At 42.6% G+C, this 13,461-nt stretch overlaps 1 protein-coding gene across 3 annotated transcripts in view; it reads left to right on the forward strand.

The window, feature by feature from the left end:
• The window catches only part of LOC143830354 (cytosolic phospholipase A2 epsilon-like), a 64,905-nt gene that overhangs the window by 30,345 nt on the left and 21,099 nt on the right, over positions 1-13,461 (forward strand). For all 3 annotated transcript variants that reach the window (XM_077322770.1, XM_077322771.1, XM_077322772.1), the window contains 5 exons: positions 2,666-2,749; positions 4,139-4,176; positions 5,645-5,780; positions 9,719-9,855; positions 12,701-12,923. In XM_077322770.1, the coding sequence (XP_077178885.1) occupies positions 2,666-2,749; positions 4,139-4,176; positions 5,645-5,780; positions 9,719-9,855; positions 12,701-12,923 (618 nt within the window). The remainder of the gene's footprint in view (positions 1-2,665; positions 2,750-4,138; positions 4,177-5,644; positions 5,781-9,718; positions 9,856-12,700; positions 12,924-13,461) is intronic.

Consider the following 13,461-nt stretch of genomic DNA (forward strand, 5'->3'; position numbering starts at 1 on the left):
AATCCAGACGCGCTGCTCGAGTCTCTGGGGTCCTCTTCCCCCCTCCTGAGGGATGCTGAGTCAGTGGTGTCCATCTTCCTGAGGTCTAGCCACGTATTGGTCCCTCCTTCTTCCCTCTCTGCCCGCTGGACTCCTGCCTTTCTGTATTCTCCTCTGACTTCTCCCATTTGGCTGTCTCTTCCCTACCCTGGTTTGGGACCTCTTTACTCGCCTTCACTCTTTCCATTGCTCCCTCCTCCTTTCTTCCACTCCTTTGCTTAGTCTCTCTTCCATTCTCTCTCCCTCGCTCCCCTCCTTCTCTCCATTTCTCCTCCACTCGTTTTCTCTCTGACACTTTCTCCACTCTTCAACCCACCACCCTACATGGTCTGCCTCCTGCCCTTTTATCCTCAGCCTCTTTTCTCCGTTCCTCCCTCTGCTCCTCCCCCATGCCTCCACATCTATTCATCAGCCGCTGGTGCACCAGTCACAATGTGCATTGGCATGGTCAGCCTTGTTTCGGGCCAGGCGTCGGCTGATTCTCTTGGTTCTGCCTGGGCAGGTCACCTCCTGGGTAGATGGTTTCCTGCCAAGGGATCACAGCAGCAGGATGGCTTCCTGCAGCCCCAGCTTGGGTTGTGGCATCATCTCTGGCTTCCTTGTCCATTCTTGGGATGGGGGGGCATTGTCTGCTTCAGCAGCCTGGGCGACGGCATCCAAGGCATCCTTGGTGACAAGGCCAGGTGGAGGTTGTCTTGGGTGGCTCCTTCCAGCAGGTGAGTGGGGCTGTCTCTGAGCCTGCTGGCTGGGATTGGGGCCAGGTTTGGACCCCTGCTCCCACGCAGGAGCCCTGGAGGACCCAGATATACCCCCTGCTGGGATGGTTGCCACCGGGGCCATCCTCAAACATCCACGCCATGGCATCTGCATTGATGTGCGTGGCTTCGGCCTGGTGTGGGATGGTAAACCTGAAAGGCCAGAGCGAGATGTTCCATCTTAGAATTTGTGGTTTGTAGTCAAACCAATGGGATGCGATCAACTATGAGCTCGAAAGGGTTATTGGTCAAATAATTCTGTAGGACCCTGATGGTCTATTTGATGCCCAAGGCCTTCTTCTCAATGGTAGTGTATTTTGCCTCCACTGGGCAAAGCTTCCTGCTCATAAGGAGAATGGGGTATTCAGCTCCTTCATGTGTTTGGGACAGAATGCCTCTTAGTCTGGTGCTGGACTAAGGGGCATTCACTGTTGAGACTTTGTTTCAGCTGGGTGAAGGCTCTAGTCAACTCAGAGTCCAGTATACTTGGCTGGCCATTCCCTTCTTTAAGCAGTCAACGGGTTCACAATGGAGGTGAAGTGTGAGATGAAGTGCCCGTGATAGCCTACTAACTCAAAAAATTGCCTCATCTGCTGTTTGGTGTGAGGAGTGGAGTAGTATGGAGGCCACCTTGTCAGGCAGTGGCTGGAGTTGGCGTTTCCCTATGACAAAACCTAGGTACTTCAGCTCTTGGGAGCCCAACTGACTTTTCCAGGGATTGGCATGTAGACCGGCTGCTCATAGTACTGACAATACATGAGACATATGTTCAAGTGAGTTGCCCAACCTGGGCTGAAGATGATTATATCATCTATGTACACGGTGGTAAACTCCCTACAAGGAGCCAAGGCTACTGGGACTTGTCAATATTTATTTATTTATTTATTTATTTATTTATTTATTTATTTATTTATTTATTTATTTATTTATTTATTTATTTATTTATTTATTTATTTATTTATTTATTTATTTATTTATTTATTTATTTATTTATTTATTTATTTATTTATTTATACCGCCCATTTCTTTGCAGCTCTGGCCGGTTTACATTTAACGTTATATAATACAAATTACATGGAATTACATATCCTTTGGTTAGATCTGGAGTTGAGATGTACTTTGCCACACCTAACTGATCAGTGAGGGTATTGGCCCTCAGCACTGAGTAGACATCATACTTAGCATGTCAGTTGACCTATCGGTAGTCCACACAAAACCAGATACTACAATCCGGTTTCGGGACAAGGACAATGTGACTTTTCCACTTGCTCTGCAAGGGCTCAATTACTCCTAATTCCAGCATATCTTTGAGCTTGCAGCCCACTTCGTCCCACTGCTGTCAGGGAATGGGTCTCCACAGGAGGTCCCAGACAATGGGTTTTAGTTTCAATTTAATGTAAACTGGCATTCTTGAAATTGCATATTTCATTGTAGTTCAGAGACTCCATGTGTGGGCAGCAAACCTATAGACATATGGAATGCAATGAACATTTCCCACCAAGAATAATATGCTCTTCACTCATCATCTGTCACCCATCGTAGAACTCAGAGGTCCTAGCACAATTGGTCATGGCTGTGTTTCACTGAAACGAACAGTTTGGACAAATTATTCTGGACTAACTTAAATTCCATTGCATTTAGTGGACTATAATCACAGATTTCTTTAACTGGATCTGGACCCATTACCTGTAATAATAATATACTCTTCAAATTGGTAAATTTTACACAATTTGTGTGCTTAATGCAAAATCTGTGTTGCTGATGGTAAATTCTGCTCACTATTAATGTGTGGAGGGCAAATCAACCACCCAGTGGATGTAATCTACCTTTGGTTTAAAAGTGCTCTATTATAATCATTTTTTCTTCTTTAGTGTTCCTCAAATAAAACAATAAAGGACTCTATGACTGTACCTTTGCATCGACTAAGCATGGGAGAGAGGATAAGAATAGCACACGTGAGTCCTGGATGTGAACAAATAAACCACCCCCCCCAGACCCTCTATGTATTTATCATTTCTTTGCTCCTTTTCAGCTGTTAGATAGCTATTAGACAAATTACCATAACAATAAATTAAAATATTTTCTAAATCATGATTTAAAATTTGAGTCTTGTACTACTTTAAAGACCAACAAAATTTTCTAGTTCACTTTTTCAGATAAAAGTTGGTAAAACACCCTCTTCCCCCTCCTCATTTCAGCCCTTCAACCTTTGAGGTTATTAGTCAGTTTGAATCCTGAAGTCTTGGGAATCACCTTCCCCAGAGGCAAAAGGGACTGCTGGGGGAAGTGGAATAGGGGAATATGACCACTGGTGCCTCCCAGTGATGATTCATGGGACTCAACCATGTACGTGTTAAATTGATTAATTTGTCATTAATCTGATATCTGGTCTCTTGCATGGCTACTTGAAGTAAGATACTGAATGCCACAGTTTCTACCTCAGAATCTCCCTTACTCTTGGAAACTTTCATTGAACAATGTAGAAAATGAAACGTACAGTATTTGTCTATAATTATTTGATATTGATTAATAAATGTGATAATACAAAGTCTCAGAATTGAATGGAATAAGGAGCTAGATCACCCTGTTTTGCCAAAGCAACAGGATATGGGCCTGAATTCTATACCTGTTTCTCCTATAGACCTTAAGCTTTGATTTATTTAGGTAACATTTATGTTTAGGACATAGTGGACCCCATATTAGTAATGTAAAGTGTCTAATTGCTAATGCTGTAATTCACAAGATTTTGAATTAAACACATGTTCTGGGGCCGCCCAATTATTTGGCATTTTTGGGAGGAAGTCATTACTCCTATTAATTTTGTGTTAAGATAGCAATTGATTTTTGAGGATGCTTATGTACTTTTACACTATTTGACTGTCTCCTGGAGACTAAATGTGTTAAATGAAAATGGACCATTTGTGTCCATATTGTTGCTAAAAGAAACACAGAACTGGAGAGAGAAATGCCAAGCTCCAGTAATCCAATGGGTTGAAGACTTTATAACCTTACCAACATTGGAATGTATGGCCTATAGATAAGACCTATGCAAGGACGCATTTTTAGATATCTGGAAATATTTTACAGATGCTTACCAGTAGACTAACCACCATTGTTGTTATAGTTTGCTTTATATATAATGCAAGACAACCATAAATGTGTATATATTATTTCTGTTTGGAGTAATTAAGTGAAATTTAAAATGAAGAAAAACGTAAATAAACTCTAGGACAAATAAGGGGACAGAGGGAAAAAATTTGTGGTAGATGATGCACTGTTAGATGATGCACTGAATTTGGAATTCATCCATAATAATGGCAATCCTTTTTAAATATTTTTTTTAGGAGAAAGCTTACAGTATATTTGTGACACCAGAAAACTGGTAAACATTTTTCTTCATATCTGTTTATCCTGATGTCTTTGCTGCTTGCTTTGTCCAATTATTTTATTACTTGAGAAAATGTGTTCTTCTCAGTAATCATGTTAAAAATAGCAAATGACTGGTGGTGGCTATTGTCATCAAGTCACAGCTGATGCATGGAGACGGTATAGAGTTTTCAAGGCATGAGAGGTTCAAAGGTAGTTTACCATTGCTTGCCACAGTAAAGCAAACATGGACACCTTTGGTGATCTCCCATCCAAGGATTAACCAGAGATGACCAGCCAAAATCTGACAAGATCAGTCTAGCATGGACCATTCAGTTCAGCTGGCATGATTGGAGGTGGTGGACTATAAATCAAATAAAGAATAAATAAAAATTAAATAAAATGATTAGCAGGGTGCATTTCCTTCCCTTGCAGGCTGGAGGGGACCATTCACCCATGACCCTTTGTCTTACAGTCCTTGGCTAGAATCTCATCTAGTGCCAAAATACAAGGGATAGCAGGAGAGAAATACAAACTCAGCTTCAGACAGCAGCAAATATTTGAGAATATCTAGATTTGGCAAAATTTACAAGTTCCAAAATTGTGTTATAAGCTTTACAATAGTTTAAGCTGCCTTTGTCAGATATGTGCTGGAACAGTTCCCTGAGCCTTTATATCTCAGAAGGTGGGAGGAGTGTTAAAAAGAAGGCGCTCAGGATACCAGCAGAGGTATAATGGGCATTGTAATCACCTTGATTAGAACAGAGGGGAAGTGCTTGGGTGCAGAAAATTAGTATATGTAATCAGGTGTGGTTTAAGGACTTGCAGGGCCTGTAGCCCCAGAGTCACTTTAAGGATTTGCAGGGTCCTAGCAGAGTTCAATTGCGGAGGGAGAAGCCAGACTGGGATGGAGGGGATCCCCCTGGTGGAAAGGGGGGGGAGATGTGAGGTTATGACCCTAATCAATGGGGGGAGGTCCTGCATGGGGCCCCTGGAAGCACAGGGCCCAAAGCATGTGCTACATTGATAAAATGGCCTTGTGTGTAGCGTAATAACTTTCCACTGCACGTGTTCTGAACTTGTGTATGAAGTTTCCACCTTCTGACTGGGATATAAGGACTCAAAGATCTCTGTTCCAACTGTTATCAATGAAGGGAGTTTGAACTCTTGATAGATTGTACCAGCAAATCACATCGATCTCTAAACTGCTACTGAACTCAAATCTACCTGTTCTATTGCAAGCCAACATGGCTATTATTGGACCCTAAAGGAACTCTAAACCAGATCTCTTAAATTAAAAACAAAACACCAATTCCTACCTACTACACTATCCTGGTATCTTTGTGTGGCTATGCTCAAATTTTATTATTGTCCCTTGTTCACACATTTACAAAATGGAAATTCCAGGAAGTTATTTAACTCACAAAGCTGATGCAACATGTATTCAGATGTTCAGGTTTATAATATAGATCTTCATAATCTAGTCAGCAGGACCTAGATGTGCGCTTGGGATATGGTCTATGTGCAAAGGAGAAGGATTTCATCCGTAAGCGGAAGAGATACGTTGCTGCTGCATTGAAAAAACTTCTTCATCTAAAGGAAGATCTTCAAGATGATGAGGTAGGACATCCGGAACAATGTAAGACAACCATCAAATGCGATGATGATGGGGTGCACCCACATAACAATAACCCCATTCACAGGTTACAGTGAACTCATGTACAGTCCGGGAACAGTACAATCATAGAATAATAGAGTTGGAAGGGACCTCATGAGTCATCTAGTCCAACCCCCTGCATTATGCAGGACACTCACATCCCAATCGCTCATCTACTGTAACCTGCCACCCCTTTGCCTTCACAGAATCAGCCTCTCTGTCAGATGGCTATCCACCCTCTGTTTAAAAATTTCCAAAGATGGAGAACCCACCACCTCCCGAGGAAGCCTGTTCCACTGAGAAACTGCTCTGTCAGGAACTTCTTCTTGATGTATAGATAGAATTTCTTTTGAATTAATTTCACCCCATTCATTCTGGTCTGTCCCTCTGGGGCAAGAGAGAACAATTCTGCTCCATCCTACATATAGCACCCTTTTAAATACTTGAAGATGGCTATTAGATCCCCTCTCAGTCGTCTCCTCTCTAGGCTAAACAGATGAAGCTCCCTCAGTGAGTCTGACCTCTGTTGTGGGTAAGATAATGGAGCAGATATTAAAGGGAGCGATATGCAAACATCTGGAGGACAATTTGGTTATCCAAGGAAGTCAGCATGGATTTGTCTCCAACAGGTCCTGTCAGACCTTTTTTGACCAAGTGACAGGTTTGCTGGATTGTGGAAATTCGGTTGATGTCGTTTACTTGGATTTTAGTAAAGCTTTTGATAAGGTTCCCCATGATGTTCTGATGGATAAATTGAAGGACTGCAATCTGGATTTTCAGAAAGTTAGGTAAATAGGGAATTGGTTAGAGAACCGCACTCAAAGAGTTGTTGTCAATGGTGTTTCATCAGACTGGAGGGAGGTGAGTAGCGGGGTACCTCAGGGCTCGGTCCGGTACTTTTTAACATATTTATTAATGATCTAGATGAGGGGGTGGAAGGACTACTCATCAAGTTTGCAGACGACACCAAATTGGGAGGACTGGCAAATACTCCAGAAGATAGAGACAGAGTTCAACAAGATCTGAACACAATGGAAAAATGGGCAAATGAGAACAAGATGCAATTTAATAAAGATAAGTGTAAAGTTCTGCATCTGGGTCAGAAAAATGAAAAGCATGCCTACTGGATGGGGGATACACTTCTAGGTAACACTGTGTGTGAACAAGACCTTGGGGTACTTGTGGATTGTAAACTAAACATGAACAGGCAGTGTGATGCAGTGGTAAAAAAGGCCAATGCCATTTTGGGCTGTATCAATAGGGGCATCACATCAAAATCACAAGATGTCATAGTCCCATTGTATACAGCACTGGTCAGACCACACCTGGAGTACTGTGTGCAGTTCTGGAGGCCTCACTTCAAGAAGGACGTAGATAAAATTGAAAGGGTACAGAGGAGAGCGATGAAGATGATCTGGGGCCAAGGGACCAAGCCCTATGAAGATAGGTTGAGGGACTTGGGAATGTTCAGCCTGGAGAAAAGGAGGTTGAGAGGGGACATAATAGCCCTCTTTAAGTATTTGAAAGGTTGTCATTTGGAGGAGGGCAGGATGCTGTTCCCATTGGCTGCAGAGGGAAGGACACGCAGTAATGGGTTTAAACTACAAGTACAACGATATAGGCTAGATATCAGGAAAACATTTTTCACAGAGTAGTTCAGCAGTGGAATAGGCTGCCTAAGGAGGTGGTGAGCTCCCCCTCACTGGCAGTCTTCAAGCAAAGGTTGGATACACACTTTTCTTGGATGCTTTAGGATCCTTAGGGCTGATCCTGCGTTGAGCAGGGGGTTGGACTAGATGGCCTGTGTGGCCCCTTCCAACTCTATGCTTCTATGATTCTAACCTTTCCTCCAAACCCCTCACCATCTTTGTTGCTTTCTTCTGGACACGTTCCAGTTTGTCAACATCCCTCTTCAACTGGGGTGCCCAAAGCTGAACACAGTACTTCAGTGTTCAGTTCAGTGTTCAGTATATACTTGATTGTTCACTGTATAAGCATTGAGTAAATCTCATGCTACAGTCAACACACTTATACCTGAACATGTGATCTAAAAATCACAGGTCCTGGTCCCTGGTTTTATTTGTATGGTTAATACACTTTAGCACTTTCTTATAAACAAATGCACATTCATGTGAATAGGGATAGAATATGCATGTGTATCTATGTACAGTGTACAGTGATTTTTGCTTCCATATTCCTAATTTTTTAAATATGACCTTCAACATGTTTATGGATGAACTTCCCCAGGGAAGGGTCCATGAAATTATGAATTTGTGTGTTTCAACTACAGATTTATCTAGCTACTGGTCCTTGCTTCAATTTTTCACATTCTAGGGTTGGCATCAGAAAAGTTTCCCTGGATATTAGTAGGATCCATAGTTTCTAGAGATGAAGGATGTCCTCCAGAGATTTTTAATCCAATCCACTCAAAGGTCAGAATGACCACTGTGAATTTGAGTAAGCCAACATAGTTGATATAATATGGGTGTAATACTCATTGTTATGACTCCCTCAGTAGTCTAGCTGCAATAGTTTATATCAAGTTGAAGTTTAGAATCATCCACATACATCACAGTAATCTAGATTGGATGTTGGCTAGGCATCATTCTCCAGAAATGATCATAGTGTGGGTCTCTAGGTTTCCAGGGCTTGTGTCACCTGATTCTGTGTCCTCCATAGTCTTGTACACCTGAGAGAAGCCAGCAACGGACTCAGTGAGGGAGAGGGGAAAGAGTTAGTGCTACCTTATTCCTCCTCTTCTTCCACCCAGGTTCCCCCTTCATAGCCCAGAGAACAGCTGGGTACGTCCTTCTTGGTCAGCCATCTGGCTCTTTATGAGGTCTGTACGGAATGCTGTACAGGTCCAGTGACAAACTCCAAACTCTCATGGAAGAACAAAGTCTTGTGGAGCACAGGGAATAAACTGGCCACTGGTGAAGCTGGTTTCCTTGTCTGCCTCCTTAATTCTTGAACCCCGAGGATAGCTTTAGGGGCTGTTGTCATTGTAATGGCCTGTTACCATGCTTCCAGAGTTGCCATCAAGGCAAAACCCACTGTGGTTGCCAACCGGCCAGTGGGTGGGGTGGTGGAGGAACTCATCCTGCAGTTCTTGGGGGTGAGCACAGGGATGGATCTGTTCCAGGGAGGGGTCTCAGACCAGACACACCTCTGTAAAAAGGTGTCAATAATGTTCTTCACCACTTATTCATCTACAGACAAAGCAGTCTAGCAGAATCTCAAACTAAGTACCTGATCATTTTGGGGGGGGGGGCAGAGTAATCACCTCCCCGGAACAACCGAATATCTATCCCATTGTAAGCTATAATTTTAAATTATTTTATATCCACTACTTTGTACAGTTACTTAAATATACCATATGAGCCAAACAGATAAAATAAAAAGCAGAAATCAACAGAATTTCTGCTCAATACAACACTTTTAAGAGCCTCTTGTGGCGCAGAGTGGTAAGGCAGCCGTCTGAAAGCTTTGCCCATAAGGCTGGGAGTTCAATCCCAGCAGCCGGCTCAAGGTTGACTCAGCCTTCCATCCTTCCGAGGTCGGTAAAATGAGTACCCAGCTTGCTGGGGGGTAAACGATCATGACTGGGGAAGGCACTGGCAAACCACCCCGTATTGTCTGCCATGAAAACGCTAGAGGGCGTCACCCCAAGGGTCAGACATGACTCGGTGCTTGCACAGGGGATACCTTTACCTTTACCTTTTACAACACTTTTAGCATGCATTTAAACTTTAAATTGTCTTTGTGATCCTGTTTTATGTTTAGCAGTCCTTTTTAATAAGCATGAAATATTGAGCAGAGTTGTATATCCTTTAGATGCCCCTTTTCTTTCAAAGTATGAATGACTGGGCTTGACTATGACTGTCTTTGCTTGTCTGATCAGGTTCCAGTGGTGGCCGCAATGACAACAGCGGGAGGTGTGAGATCTATGACAGCTATGTATGGCAGTATACGAGCTCTCCAGAAACTGAATGTCCTAGACTGCATTTCTTATATTACTGGTTTATCTGGAACCACGTGGTAAGAAGGACATGCACATAACTGTTAGGTTGTACCTGTGGGACATTTTGTTATCATCTGCTAACTATTCACAGGAACAGCCATGTATCAACAGGGGCACCACATCAAAATCACAAGATGTCATAGTCCCATTGTATACAGCACTGGTCAGACCACACCTGGAGTACTGTGTGCAGTTCTGGAGGCCTCACTTCAAGAAGGACGTAGATAAAATTGAAAGGGTACAGAGGAGAGTGACGAGGATGATCTGGGGCCAAAGGACCAAGCCCTATGAAGATAGGTTGAGGAACTTGGGAATGTTCAGCCTGGAGAAAAGGAGGTTGAGAGGGGACATGATAGCCCTCTTTAAGTATTTGAAAGGTTGTCATTTGGAGGAGGGCAGGATGCTGTTCCCATTGGCTGCAGAGGGAAGGACACGCAGTAATGGGTTTAAACTACAAGTACAACGATATAGGCTAGATATCAGGATAATTTTTTAAAGTATTATTATTATTATTTAATTTTTAGACCGCCCTTCTCCAAATAGGTCTCAGGGCGGTTTACAACATAAACAGTTAAAACACAAAATCCCCATAAAAACCCCAATTAACATCAGCAAGTCACATATAATAGCGATCCCCAACCTGTGGGCCGCGGACCACATGTGGTCCTTTGACTAATTGGAGGTGGGCCCCGAAGGACGCTTTCTCCCCCACCCCCGGCCCTTTACAACACACTTTGGGTGTCATTGTCTCCCATCACTCCCAGATGGGACTATCTCGTTGCAGAGAAACAAGCTCAGGGTTCCCATTGATTTGTCATTGTCCTTATGTTCATTGTTGTGGCGTGTCTGTATCTTATTTTGAAGGGATGTTTAAACATTACCATAGTGATCAGAGAGCGTTAGGGCAGTGGTTGAGAGTAGAGGAGTAAACTACCCCCCCCTCACCGGGCCTCAGTAAAAGGCGTTGAGTGGTCCCCGGCGTTGAGTGGTCCCTGGTGATAAAAAGGTTGGGGACCACTGACATATAACATATAAGCAGCGGTGGTCACAATTCTGATCGTATTTACCCGACTTCCCCCCAAGTTCAGCCTGGTGGGGAGAATAATATTCAGAAGTGGGTGGCGCCAATGCAATAGATCTAACAATGATCTCGATGTTAGAGATCTCAGTACTGGAGGGGATCCTCTGATGGTTTAGTGGGAGAGCTGCTCTGGCCTCAACCCTATGCCTGACGGAAGAGCTCCGTCTTGCAGGCCCTGCGGAAAGCTGGTAGATCCCGCTAAGATCCCCTTAGCTCTTCTGGGAGCTCATTCCACCAGGTTGGGGCCAGGACTGAAAAGGCCCTGGCCCGGGTCAAGGCCAGGCGAACATCCCGTGGGCCCGAGACAACCAGTAAATTCATACCCGCAGAGCGGAGTGCTCTGCGGGGGGCATAAGCAACCAAGCGGTCCCGCAGGTAGATGGGGGACACAGTCAGAGTAGTTCAGCAGTGGAATAGGCTGCCTAAGGAGGTGGTGAGCTCCCCCTCACTGGCAGTCTTCAAGCAAAGGTTGGATGCACACTTTTCTTGGATGCTTGAGGATGCTTAGGGGTGATCCTGCGTTGAGCAGAGGGTTGGACTAGAGGGCCTGTATGGCTCCTTCCAACTCTATGATTCTATGTTAGATCAGATCTGTGAAGCACTACTCCCACATCCTGGTTCACAAAGTGGCCCAACAAAAGCCCCTGAAAGGTCTACAAAGCAGGGCATGGAGGTCTCCTGTGGTCCTTCTCCGTCACTTGTATTCAGAGGTTGACTGTCAGTTGACATTGAAGTTGTCTTTATTCATCATGGCTACGAGCCCTTGATAAGATCTAGCCTCCATGAATGTACCGATATCCTTTGAAAGCCATCTGAACTAAATCATAAGAGGAAGCAACGTAGTGTGCAGGCATTTTGCTATGTGTCACTGTTTGACATTTAAAAAGACGACATGAAAGAGAAATACAATTTTCTGTAATTGGTCTGTCCTTCTTTCCACTCATGTCTTGACACCCTGACTATGTTACAGTTACAATGTGGGGGAAGAGAGTGGATTATGCAATGGAGATTATATGTATAAGAATGCATAGGAATGTAAAAGCAGAATTGAAATAGAACACAAGATAGATTAGTTATGAAGTGTGAAACTTGTGACAAATACAATTGTACAATAGAAATAAGAACGATTGTATTTTATAAGTTATACCTTACAACTATAATGCAGTAGATAAAAGAGGAAATATTCTCTGTCCTATACATTATGTATTATATTATTGTCTTTGATGAAAGTAGTTATGCAGTATAACATTTTTTATTTTTTCCTTTTTCTGTACTCCCTTATTCCTAATGTTAAAAAAACACAAAAAAACTGCACTATGGGTCAAATGAGACTGAATGGTGGGAAATCTGTGAACAGATCCCCCTGTAATCAGTTTGTAGCTGTGCATGGCCATAATGTGGGACCAGAGGAGTTGTAACTCTTTTCCTTTCGTCCTTTTCATTGTCTTAATCATTCCCCAAGGTCAGTTCTCCCACAGGTATTTGACTGTTTCCCTGGTGTAGTGCAAATAGCAGTCCCAGAGTGGAGATTCAGGACATCAAAATGACAAAAGAGGGGGGGGGGACTAGGGAGCATCCTCTTTGCCACAGACCCAATTCAAATGATTTCCTGTACAATACAAAGTTCCTTAAAAAAGCAGAGGATCTGTTCATGTATCTCCCACAATCATATCTAGTTTGCTTCTCTGTTGAATTGCCACCATAATGGTATGATTCAACCAAAGTTATTAGCCAATTTATAGTCTGTATTAGTATTCATTTTTAAAAACCTGTTTTCCTAGGACTATGGTAAATTTGTATAATGACCCAGAGTGGTCAAGCAAGGATATTGGAGGTTGCATCAGTGAAATTCGAGAACATGTTGTAAAAAATAAATTGTGCTGCTTTTCTGGAGAAAACTTGAAATACTATGAAAAAGAAATGTGTAAGAGGCAGCAAGAGGGTTACAAGATAACGTTTTCAGATCTCTGGGGACTCATTATTGAAACCATGCTTCGTGATAAGGTACTGTAAATTCATTCTTTAAAATATGATTTTCTACTTTTCAAATGGAGTGGATGGGGAAAATGGTGATTGTTAATGTTTATTGATTTAAATGCATAGCTACTAGTGGAGTTATTTTAGCTTGAAATACAGCCAGTGTGAAAAGGGCATGATTTTCCCTTCCTTATAACAAAATCCTGATATACTATTAGATTTTGTTGTGGCCTTCATTAGCAGTGATGTATGGTGATATTTTCACCTTCAGCTAGACCTAAAAAGGATCCCTAGGTATTTGAACTGCTGTATCTTCTCCAAAATCTGACCACCCACTGACCGATTTACTTTATTAGGGCATACTCAGCACAGGAAAATAATTGCCATTGATTTACCATAATTAAGTATTAAATCTTCACCTTTAAATTATCTTGAAATAAGAGCTTGGTATAATCCAATTTCTGTTCCAGAAAGCAAAGTAAATTGCATGGTTTTAAATGTAAAGATTGCATAATGTTGGTGCTAGCATTGTGTATTCCTCTATTGTGCAAAATCATATCTGACA

The sequence above is a fragment of the Paroedura picta genome, chromosome 2, assembly GCF_049243985.1.
Source record: "Paroedura picta isolate Pp20150507F chromosome 2, Ppicta_v3.0, whole genome shotgun sequence".
In the NCBI taxonomy this organism is placed as follows: domain Eukaryota; kingdom Metazoa; phylum Chordata; class Lepidosauria; order Squamata; family Gekkonidae; genus Paroedura; species Paroedura picta.